Source organism: Salvia miltiorrhiza, chromosome 6 (genome assembly GCF_028751815.1).
Source record: "Salvia miltiorrhiza cultivar Shanhuang (shh) chromosome 6, IMPLAD_Smil_shh, whole genome shotgun sequence".
Lineage (NCBI taxonomy): Eukaryota > Viridiplantae > Streptophyta > Magnoliopsida > Lamiales > Lamiaceae > Salvia > Salvia miltiorrhiza.
In genome coordinates, this window is record NC_080392.1 from 12,622,771 (window position 1) to 12,635,751 (window position 12,981).

General features: G+C 33.6%; 1 protein-coding gene across 3 annotated transcripts; it reads right to left on the bottom strand.

Annotated features, from left to right (window-relative positions):
- Positions 1-3,904: 3,904 nt before the first annotated feature.
- LOC130988740 (vesicle transport v-SNARE 13-like) lies at positions 3,905-9,724 on the bottom strand. Of its 3 annotated transcripts, none has more exons than XM_057912684.1 (6): positions 9,527-9,724; positions 9,277-9,384; positions 5,536-5,594; positions 5,267-5,455; positions 4,828-4,998; positions 3,905-4,290 (listed from the first exon to the last, which is right to left on the bottom strand). In XM_057912684.1, the coding sequence occupies exons 2-6, from the start codon at positions 9,368-9,370 to the stop codon at positions 4,138-4,140; spliced, it is 666 nt and encodes a 221-aa protein (XP_057768667.1). In that variant the 5' UTR covers positions 9,371-9,384; positions 9,527-9,724; the 3' UTR covers positions 3,905-4,137. The 3 variants fall into 3 exon arrangements, with proteins under 3 accessions (XP_057768667.1, XP_057768666.1, XP_057768664.1); XM_057912683.1 differs by having other exon boundaries at positions 9,277-9,380; positions 9,527-9,714; XM_057912681.1 differs by having other exon boundaries at positions 9,277-9,443; positions 9,527-9,712.
- Between the last annotated feature and the right edge of the window lie 3,257 nt (positions 9,725-12,981).

The following is a 12,981-nucleotide window of genomic DNA, read 5'->3' on the forward strand; positions in this document are numbered from 1 at the left end:
TGATATATTCATATAATATAATCCATTGGTTATTACGAGAACTATATTTTCTTATAACAACATGAAAATATTATATTGGATATATAAAGTTGTTGTACTAATAGTGAAATTTATTGTATTAAAAAAAAAAAAGAATCCCGTTGTGGAATTTGAATCCGAGTAATGCATTCACAATAAGTCTTCACGATCGAATGATTAGAACTGGTTATTCATTTTCACAATAATTAAGGGTTCTTAATTATTTGAAAAACAAAAGTGAAGTTACTTTATCATTTAAGTATTTATTTTACAGATTAAGTGTAACATTTATAGTTTTTATGTAAAATAAGATTTTTATTTGTTACTAATTTTTAAATTTTTATGTTTCTGGTATATACTACTTCCTCCATCCACGATATCGTTTCCACATTGTGCATGACACAAGTTTTAAGAAAATTATGGATAGCAGTTGATAATAATGGGTATTAGTATTAGTGGAGTTTGGGTCTCACTATAAATGTATGTAGAGGGAAATAAAGTGTTATGTGGACCCTACTGCTATAAATGGAAGTGAAAATGATATTGTAGACAGATCAAAATGATAAAAATGGAAACAATATCGTGGACAGAGGGAGTATATGATTTTTTTAAGTACTAGTATTGTATTAAGAAGTTACTAGTCCATCCTCCCGTGCGGTGCACGGCCCATAATATACTTACAATTTTTTTTAAAATTCAATTAAAAAAATATCAAAATATCTTTATTTATGAGTTAGATTATTTAGTAACAAAAATATAATTTTCGTTAATATAGATATTATTTAATTTGGAGTAGTGTACAATAAACTATTATCAAGTGAATGAAAATAATATTAAATTTAATGAGTATCGTATAGTCATCATCATAATCATGAAAAGATAATTTAACAGTATTAAATAAATAAATTTAAAGATAATTAGTAAATTATTACTAATTATAATTAACACCACACATTATAATTATAGAATATAATTAGGCATTATATAAAAAATAAATAAATATTTTCATACACACATACATATAAAAATAATAATTATAAACCGTATTTTAATTTTTTTTAATTTTAATCAATATCCCACACTTAATTTAGTTATTAGTTTTAGATCTTTAATTAAATTAAACAAAATTAATAACACACACCTAATATAATAGTTTTGGGAATTTAAAGATTCGATTTAACTATTGGGCTCAAAGAATCAACTAATGAAGTATTAAAAGCCCATCTTCAAATACTCCAAAATTAATTAAAAAAAAATACAAATACAAGTAAAATAAAAAAAGAATAAGGTAACCTACTCCATCTATTCCATCATTTTCGATGCAGCGCCGCTGCGTTCTGAGTCTTCTTTTTCCTTGCGCTTTTCTTTTTCTTCATCTTCTTTTTGCAGTGTAATCTTCTTCTTCTTTCTTTTTCTTTCTTCTTTTGCAAAATAATTTCATCATCTTATTCTTAATTCTCATAAACAATAGTGGTGAAATTACAATTTTCAGAATTATGTAAAGTTGAATGCGTCGATATCCTTTGAATTAAGAAATTTCTGTGTAAAACAAATTTGTTCAATTTCTTAAGAAATTATGGTCTGTCATTTCCCTTTTTATGATGAAGATTTTCAAGTAATTTTGTTTTTGTGGTTGCTGGATTAAAACTGGAATTCTTGTTTCTGTTGTCCTTGTTTTTAGAAATCTACTTGAAATTTTGATAAAAAACTGAATTGTTGCTGAAATTTTGGAAGAAAAACCGAGTCTTTGCTGAAATCCACGTTTTTTCAAATGTATCTAAAATTGGGAAAAATAACTGATAATAAATTGCCGGGAAAATATGACCGTTGAACTGGTCTTTTATATTATATATAGATTGTAAGTAAATGATAGATTTGTTGAGTAGATTATCCATATTTATATTTAGTGTTCTTATTTTTCCATATTCCTTATTCTAGTAAGCAAAAATGTGTTACTTACTATTTAAAAATTTTACTAAAAAGAATGTGCACAAATGTGTGCGTAATAGAATGTATTCGAATTCTCGTAAATTTCTAAAAATTAATGTATAAATTTTTACATAATTTTAAATTTTTAAAAATTATAAATATATTGTGGTGCGAAAGCAAAGGGCAATCAGAAGATAGAGGAGGCGACTGATCAAGTTGAGGAGAATCATAAAGGAGCTGCTAAGAAGGATCCCAAGCCTGCTTGGCAGCCTAAGGAACAGGTTAATGACACCAATGTCAAGGATAGTGATCTTCCGCCGATTGGATTGAAAAACCGTTATGGCGTGCTTCATAATAAAGATGATGAGAAGGTGGCCGAAACAGACAATGACGAGGTGGATGAAACCTTTGTTGTTGAGTCTCCCGATATGTCTCTAAATGAAACTGTGGAGGTTGGTGTGGAGCGCCTGAATGCGGAGACCTGTGGGAAAGCTCATGATTTTCAGGAGGCTCATTGCACCCCTAAGCGACATGATGCTTTGGTGTCGGGTGGTAAGGGAGCCACGACTTTCATAGGGGAGGAAGACTCCGGGAGCAGCAAGGGTCAGCGTGGGGAAGAGGTTGTTAATTACTTCTCCAAATATGCAGTCGGAGGATATTGCTAGTCGCCTTGCACGGTTAGAAGAACAGGTTAGTCAGGGGATGGAAATGCTCTCCGAGAAGCGAGGGCCTGGCCGCCCGAAAGGTTCGAAAAAGAAGCCGGTGCAGGAAGCTCCGGAAGGTAGCATTAAAAGTCGACTCAGGAATGCAAGTGAACTGGGCTACAAGCTGAGGGAATTTGTAGTTGATCTTAGCACTAGGCCTTGTATGCGTGTAATGGATAATATTGCTCATGGTAGTTGGTCGAAAATGGATGATTATCCAGATTTTAGGTACTGATTTGATGCCTTTGTTTCTCTTTTTTCGTTTTTCGATCCTCTTTTGAGTTTCGGACCCTTAGTCTGCTCTTTGTGCTTTCAAGGGATGCTACTTTTTTTTTTATCATTAAACGTCAATTTCATCATAAATATATCGTGGTGCATGTGCTCGCATGGGAGGGCATATTAGTAAATAAAAAAACCCCAAATATTACTATGACTTAAATTGAATATGATGTAGCAGCTATATAGTACTCCTTTCATCAAAATAATACTCCATCGATCCCCTATAAATATGCATAGGAGTTTTAATGAAAAATTATGTAGATTATTGATAGTGGAGAAAGGGTCCACCTAAAAGAGTATTGTTAAATAGATTGTGGGTAAATAGTGTAATTTACTAGGGTAAAATTGTGTGTAAAATAATACTAAAAAATAAGGTATGCATAAATTTGGGAGCATTCTAAGAAAAAAAAAAAAAAAGGTATGCATAGATAGGATGGACGGAAGGAGTATCATTTTAATGGCACAAATTATAATGTTTTAGTGGAAATATCTTCGGCCACTGCTTCATTTAAATTAAATTTCAGATATTTGTTACATTAATGTATCTCATATACACATAATTATGCCATACTAGTAACAATAATTCATTTGAAAGCAGACCAATATTGGTCATAAAATAAAACCGATAAAAGTATAGTAATTTATAGACAAGCATTTGTAAATTGTAATATGCAAAACAAGAAATTGATGAAAATCAATAATTACAATACAAGTCTTAAATCCAGAATTGGTAGATTGGAAGAAAGATGAGGAAAAGGTTTGGAAGAATGATATGTCGCCTATTTAAGAGTGGATAAGCATCGAAAGAGAGAGACGAGCAGCTATTGAGGATGAGGTACCCTGTTTCTTCTTATGGATGTTTTGAAGCGCAACAGAGTAGAGCCGACGATGCAATTAAGAAAAATAAAAATCTAAAACATATGCTGCAATTGAAAATTAGATAAAAGAATCGAGAGGTTTTACGTAATCAAAACTGGTGACAAAGAAAATATTTATTAATTTCTTTCACATTACATACGCCCAACGCAAGCTGCGCACACATTTGCAGTGCTTCTCATTTGATTGCAGAACAAGGAACTTCAAATTTACAGCTATTTTAAAAACAAACAAACAAACAAACAAAAACAAGGCAGTTGGCAGTTTCACTCGGAACAATCGAACAAGAAGAATAAAAACAAGCACAATTTACACACAACACAAGTCTTGTTTACTTGGCCAATTTAAAGTATAGGATGAGAGCGATCGCGATAACCAGTACCGTGATTACACCACCAATCATCCACTTGTTCCGGTTCATCCTTCTCGACATGTTGGTTAAGATTTTCTTGCTTCTGCCTATGTTGTTGTCGACACCATTCAACTGCAAGACAAAGGTACATTCGAGTAAGTTGGGTAGTCGACTCTTCATGCATTGTTACATATAGAGAAAAGACAAAAGGGCCGGCCAAATACCAAAATAATCGAAAATAATTTTGATATCAATCTTCTTTAGAGGTAGATAAAGGTAACAGGTAATATATATATATATATAGGGGTGCACTCTAGTGAGATTGTTATTTTTCGTTAGATCATGAGTACAATGAATAAAGCATAAAGCAGTATATAGTGTTGAATAAGGCAGTATATACTGATGAATAACGATATTAAAAAAATTGATAAAATTTTCGCTCCCTCCAAGATTCGAACCCTGGTAAAAAAATTCGCTCTCTAGGTAAATATCAGCCATAGGATACATGAAATCAACGCCCACAAATCAATCTAAGATCTCACCACATATAGGAGACCTCATTGGAATGCTCCCATATATATATATATATATATATATATAAAGCATGCCATTACTTCTTCAGATTAAAATCCAAAACATGAAAAGGAATAGTTAAATGAGAAGAAATACTGTGTTATCAGCATGCGAGAGAGACTGCCGCTGCTGATGCAAATCTTGAAGAAGTGAAACGCCAAGCTCTTCTGTTTCCAGCATGACCTTCCTACTATCCCTGATCCTGTTACTCGAATTATCCAGCCGTTCAGTTGCCGTTAATAATCTATCCCTTTGATTTGCAGATACCTGCACCAACCAATGTAACACGCTGCTTAATCAGCCAGATAAGGGGGCGCAGTTTGCTCCCAAAAAATTGTTCAGCTGAAGGCTTTTTCATAAATACATATATGTGTGTGAGAGTGTGCTTGTGTGTGCGCGCGTGTGTGTGCTACTTACACAACATGGAAAACTATGGCTTCCAAAATTTTGTATAACAAGAACCACCAACCCCACCAATAAAGATGACTAAAAAAGTATAAAAACAGATGCAATCCAAAAAGCAGCAGAAACATACTGCCAGTGTATCTGCCAATCCTGCCTCCAGCAGCTCATCTCGGGCAGCTTGGTTCAAGTTCGTTGATGCAATTCGTTTCACTTCACTTTTCAAATTGTTCAGATCAGACTTATACTCTCTCAACTTAGCAAGAAGCACTACCTTAATATTTGGCTGCAAGGCACGAGCCTCCAGATCCATCTTCCTAATCTGCAAGACCATCATCCATTCTCAACTAAAGAATATAAAGAGGGAAAAAAAAATAGATCCCATTATTAACCAATCTATACCAGTGCTTCTGCCTCATCCAATCCAACTTTAATTTCAGAAATCTTTTGCTTCTTTTGCTCTGCAAACAAATGATATGTTCATGCCCCAATGCATAAATTTCAGTCACAAGCACAATAACATTATGTAAAAGAAATTCAAAGAAAAATGGAAGATAATGAACAATACCGACAAATATGACTAAGCATGAAGAAGGAAGAAAATCATCCATCTCAAAACCATAAACCATGTCTATTTTACAACAAATAATCTATTACATATTTACATGTGTCAATGAAGAACAAAAAAGAGACCAAGAACATTCCCCTACCTACTTCACAAAGGATGTAATTAGGTAGAGATCATAGAAAGAGTAACATAATTATGACAGCCAAACAGCTTTGAGGTTGTCGGTTAAAATGCTTTTCCGGGCAGTAAAGACTGAAGGAATAAAAATTGGGAGAGGAAATGTCAGATATTCCTATTTCAATGGTGTAAAATGCTAAAATATTCATTTTGGGGTGCATAATGCAAATGAAATCTACTTAAGAATGTAAGTTGTCAATTACAGAATTACTCTTAAGTTTGATATAATAAATTTGATTTGAGAGTGGTCTTATCATTTTCTTTATAAACGTCATGTAATTCAACTATATAAATATGTATTCACTGTAATACGAATTATAATTATCACAGCCGTTATGCCATAGCCTCCGTGGATGAAGAACACATGGTCAAACCGTGTTTCATGCTCCTCTGTTGCTATTCAAGTGTACCATAAAACTAAATATAATGTGGCATAAAGAACAGGTATTAAACCGACCTACTAGTGTTTATAGGGTCATGTTCATTCTATCTGTTCATATCCTTCTTTCTGGTGCTTCTATATGAAGTTTGTGGCAACTCTACATTAATGACTACATGTGATAGAGAAAGAGGAACAACAAGGGAAATCCATAATAGTTAGGAAGACTATTGGCATAGACAATGGCCGTGATTAGCATTGATATGGGAACTTTCATTAGCTAATTTCTCTCTTCAGTTATTAGGTACACATATATAAATAAACACATTTGTTAGAAGAAGGAGCGTGCAAAGAATAATCTAGAAATTAGTCTTATAGTTGACTGCCAAAACTATTAGTATTGTTGGCGATTTCATCCCCTGGAGACAGGATATTTTATTCTGCCCTATTCGAGTTTTATTCTCTCCAGTTTTTTTTTTTTTTAATTAAAAAAACAAAATCTCTTTTCTTTCATACTTTTCTGTCTCTTAACTTCATAAATGTGTTAACGTGTGCCAACTTATCACAAACCTTCAATCACAAAACTGTAGTGCATCCAAGAATTCTTGAAGTCCATAATTTTATTTAAACTAGAGCATTTCAATCAAGATTTCGATATTTAACTTGAGGGGAGTGTTGCAAAATACTCCCTCCCTCCATCCCACTAGAATAGGCTCAATTCTTTTGGGCACGGAGATTAAAAAACTTACTTTTGAGGAGAAAAGTGGTGTGATCCACACCAATTAAGCATTTAAAGTACATTATTAATCTCCCAAAATGGAAAACGAGCCTATTCTAGTGGGATGAAGGGAGTAGAAATTAATTCCTAAAACTGATCTCTTATCATGAGAACCATTTCACGAGACGCATAAAGTATAAGCACACAAAGTATAAAGTATATGCACTATGATAATGCACTAAACATATAAGATTATCGGTTCATTGTCATAGTGCATATACTTTATACTTTACATGTATGTACTTTATATGTCTCGTGCAAAGGTTGTATGTACTTTATATGTCTCGTGCAAAGGTTCTGATAGTTCACACAATATTTATTTAAACTCCTCCACATATTATACATATATATATATAGGGGTAGGTTGTGGTAGTACCATGTCCTTCTAATTCGAAAAACTCATAGGGGTAATATAGGAAGAGCTCAGTTTTAGGAATTTCCTAAAACGCGCAGGAGTATTATTAAATTCACGAGCAACCCAGACTTATACATATTTGTGTTTAACTATATGTATATTATGTTATACAAGCATATCCCAAACCCTAGAAGGCTTCGCCACGTGTCGTGTTTTTAGTGTGTCCACATGAACAAAATGTGCGATCAAAATTTGGTACCACATACCATCTAAGGCTTGGGATTTGAACCCATGACCATAAATTCATTCAACAAGACGATGAATCCACCGTAGATCTTCATCATCTAAGGGCTGAAAATGGTTTCTAATTTATATTTTGAAATAATAAGGATTGAGTATGAGCCAACGATTGTTTGGCAAATAAGAAGTGTTTGTAAGGTCAAATTATAAGGATAGAGTGTGGGATCATGTCATAAAAAAACAAGTGGTGCACTCTTTGTGGACGTCGAATAACGCAATTGTGCCACGCGCTTGGTAAGAAATATTGCATCATTAGTATTAGAAGAATTGTCCCCAAGCATCAGGAAGAACGTATATACACAGAATAACATGCAATAAAAAAGCGAGATGATCAATTTATGCTTTGATTTTATGTTAAGTAAATGATGGAAGTGAAGACAAAGAAAAAGACAAAGATACAACATAATTTCATCATATAACCTACCTAAGGCAGAAATACCTTTATACTGTTCTTTCTTGATTTGAACTTTTGAAATTACAATGAGCACCTATTTATATAGGTGAAATGCATATGATAAATAATGAATATGAGGAGATCACTCCAAAATCAAATCAATATCACAATAATCAACTGGATATATTGTAATCTTACTCCATATGAAATAATCAATTCATTATTTCACTTAATTTCTTGGATAAATGTAAAAGAAGCTTTGCCCATCTTAATAACCCCCAATGACATGCAGATGCTTAATTTGATCTAGTTACACGGAACCATACCTTTTCCCCTATACCACACCAAATGAGAAAACTTGGCCATACTCCTACAGTTGGGGTAACTTTCAAACCAATAACGAAAACCCTCAAAAATAGCATGTGATCTAAGTAATTGCAATACCACAAACAACAACGTTAGCATATTAAATCATAGCTGCAGTTATGTTACAAAGAGGCAGAACACAATTGAAAACTCCTTTAGATATATAATTGGAATGATGTCATCACTTTTCATTCAACACAAAGGTTCTCGTACCAATTGTGTTGTTGTCATATCTACTCAATGTGGAACTCAGATTCTACACCAAAAAAGTAGCAAACAAGACTCCAGCCGTATCCCTCCACTTAAGCTATGGACTTGAATCTTTCCCACTACCAAATCATATGATGTACGCTAATAAGGCCGTGGTAACAGCACCATTAAGAATTAAATCCCAATCACAACTACGCAACATGAGACGAGAAAGAAGTTGAAAGAAATCCTCAGGGAAATATAATCAGAAATAGAGCAGTAAATTTCATATACCAAAATACCAAAACTTCCTAGCTTCAGTAGTTGATAGCAGTGCGAAATTAACCCCAGCACATTCATGTTTTCACATCCTCTTAACAGAAAATTTCTTTGAATTGTTTCAAACTAATAACAAGTTAAACATCCTCTTAACAGAAATTTATTTGAATTATTTCAAACTAATAACAAGTTGAGACTTTTAACCGTAATTTTATTTCTCTAACAAAATAGAAAAAATAAAAATGTAACAACCGATAGAGGCATGATATAAGATCGCCCAAATAAAAGAAAAATAAAAAGACCAAACAATATAAGAATTAACATGCAAATTTCAAATTGAAATAGGGTTTCAACTAACCTCCATCGAGTAGGTTGGCCGACGCACACTTCTTCGACAAATTCGCAGAGAGCTCGCAGTATTGTTTTTCGTAACCTTCAAATACGGCGCTCATCGTCACCTTCCTAACTAAATTTGGGCAAAAATTGATAAATCAACGATCGGTCGAACTCTTAATTACAAAACTACTGCAGTGTACATAAACATTCAAATAATCACAAGTCGCTGAATTTGTTAATAGTTTCAGAGAAACAACCAATAAATAGATAACCTGAAAAATCTGGTCCAAAATCAGTGTTTGTAATTCGAATCAATTAAGAAAAGTGGGTTGAATTTCGGGGGTTTCGTTCACGAAACTATTCTGTTATTCCGCGGTTCCAATTTATCGTTCAAGATTTCTACTTTTTATATTTTCTCTATTTTTCTTTCTTTGAACAAAGAAAAAAGGTTTTTAGTTTTACCATTCTATCAATAACTCTAAATAACTAGTTTTATAATTTTATAACTAGTTTTTTTTTTTTTTGATGGGATAATTTTATAACTAGTTTTGCTTAACAAATAGTATATATTTTTTTCAACTTTTATAATTTTATTTTTGCTTCTTTTAGGTAATAATCAAAATAGAAATATAAAAGAGTTAATATATAGATATGTCCACTTTCATATAGTAAAATTAAATTTTGGCCTATGAAATAAAAACATTAAAAATTGGCCAATTTTTGTGTAAAAGTACAAAATTACCCGTCACTTTAAAATTTAAAAAAATGGCCCGTCACACCTCTGTTCTTCTCTCTCTCTCCCTCCCTATCCGGCTCTCCTTCTCCCTCTCGCCATCCGTCCGCCGCGCCACCACCACTCAATCTCCGGCAATCGCATCGGCAACGGTGCACAGCCACCACCACCGCGACGCACAGCGAACCACCACCATCGCGATGCACAGCGGCAGCGCCGTACGCCGAACCACCGCCTATTTTTCCTCTCTTCGTGGTCCGGCGACTCCATAGCCAGGAGCGACCGTCGTCGCCCTTCCCTTTACTAGACTCCGGCGACCAGATCTCGGCCTCCCTATTGCAGCTCTCTTTCTCACCACTGTGGATTCCACCGCCATCTCCTGCTATTTTTTCAAAGGCTTAGCCTGAGATTGATATGGAAAATTATGTTTTGCTCTTTGTGTTTTGCATGATTTCTTTCTCCACAATTTGGAATCATTCCAATATGATTTGATTTAATTAGTCGGTTCGGGTGATTCATGTTTCTCCACAATTTGGAATCTTTCTCCACAATTACATTGTGGTGCTCTCTCTCTCAATTAATGAACCAATCACATACATGCTGGATAAGATGTCGGTGGAGTGGAGGTGGCTCAAGTAGCGGTGGTCACCGATTTGTGGCTCAGTTTTCCGATTTGATGTGTGCTGCAGGAGATTTTGATTGTAGATTGAATTGATTCGGATAATATTTTGTTGTATTTTGATTGTTAATTTAGAGGAATTGATGTATTTTGATGGTAGATTGAGTTGTTGTATTTTTGTGTTGTACAACAATTTGATTGGGCTGTATAATTATTTTTTTAATGTTCTTAGATTCACAACCAAATTTATGAATTCACAGCTTAATGTTTTTGAATTCACGACTAAATCTATGAATTCACAACTTAATATTCTTGAATTCACAACCAGATCTATTAATTCAAAACTAAAACTCGAATTCACAATCAAAATAAATTCTAGTTTTAGTTGTGAATTCAAACTTTAAAAACTCAAATTCACAACTACTTAAATTCACAACCAAAATAAATTCTGGTTGTGAATTAAATTTTAATTGTGAATTCGATTGGTTGTTAATTCACAACCAAAAAATTCTGATTGTGAATTAAATTTTTGTTGTGAATTCACAACCAAAAAATTCTGGTTGTGAATTCGATTAGTTGTGAATTCACAATTGGTTGTGAATTCACAATTAGTTGTGAATTGCGGGATTTATGAATTCACAAATAAAAAATTTTGGGTGAATTCACAACAAAAAAATTTTGGTTGTGAATTGCGGGATTTTTTAAAGGGGTGATGTAAAGTGGACATTTTTTTAATTTTTAATGTGAAAGGGTATTTTGGTAACAGTGGCCATTTTTTAATATTTTTATCTTAGTGGACAATTTTTAATTTTACAATATGAAAGTGACCATTTTAAAAATCCACTCAATATAAAATGGCATATGGTTCAAATTAAGTTTTTCTTAAGTAAATGGCCAAATTAATATTTATCTCTTTTACTTTTTAGTAAAACAAGTAGTGTTCCTTACGTGGGCTGTAAACGAGTCAAGCTACTCGTGAGCTATTCAACGTTCGATTCGATAAAAGTTTGATCGATAATTTAATGAGCAGCTTGTTTAGCTAAACAAGTCAAGCTTGAACATAACGATACTCGACTCGTTAGCTCGTGAGCAAGCTCGTTAAATGATTTATCTTAAAAATATAAGATTATTTAATTGAATATCGTATATTTTATATTATAATTAGTAATATTTGGATTAAATATCTAACTAACATCATTTATTTACAAAAAAATAGTAAATATATTACATCGTTGTGAATAAAATATTTTACAGTTGTTCGCTATTTTATTTAACACGCCGCAAGTGTACGGGTGCAATTGTGTACAGTAGCAAGCAAGGTCGTATTCCACAGAGACTGAATTAACCAATTCATATCCTAAATTATTCTACTCTATCTGGACAAACGAAATTAAGAGTTTTCTTTTTAAAACTAAAAAAAATTAATAAATACTGGTAACAAAATAAATCAAGCTGTGAAACAGAGAAACAGATAAGAGAATATTTCCCAAGGCAAAGATTTCAACAGATTCTCCTAACTAACATGTTCAATTCAATTAATAAGACGATTCCTAAGGCAATCTCTAAGCTAGTTCATACCCACTCTCGTGGCATACAAACCGTTGATTACATGCAAGGCTACCATCCCTGGATCTCACTTCTAACATGTAACTCCTAAAAGTTCCTAGGATTAACGCCCTCACAAATATCAATTCCCTTTAGAATTAAAATAAATGTGTTCTATGTTCTTAGTTCAGGTAATAATTATCATCTCCCGGTCTCAAATTAAAACCTATGATTATGCTAAATTGGTGGCCAATCAATAAAGCAAACAATTAAAATAAGAACATAGAAAGGAATAACAATCCAATTAATTGAATCAAACTATTGGAGCTTGTTAACGGCAGTGGCTATTTGACCCAATTGGGTCTCGAACATCTTTATTTGAGTCCCCACAGCAACGACATTGGATTCTAGCTTTTCCATCCTCTCGTCGGACTTGGAGATAAATTTCATCAGCAGCTCTTCCAAATTAGGCTTCTTCTCCTCATTGATGACTCCATTGGTGACAGGGAAGCCTGGTGGAGCCTGAAGCGCGTTATTCGGATTCCCATAAGCCAAATTGGGATGTGGACGCCCTTCATCATGAAACCGTTGTCCACTATTGTATCCACCCTGTTGCCCATGCTGAAAGTTCACATAGTTTCTGCCATTGATGTAGTTGGCGTCTTCTACGCCTGTTGGGATCTCCACAGCCGACTCAGGATTGCCAACAGTCATAGCATTGATCTTCGAGTTCATCTCTGCCAGATGAGTCAAAATCAACGCCATAGGGTCCGAACTGAATGTAGCAGCAACTTTCTTCAAGTGAACTCTCTCGGATGGCCATTGATAAC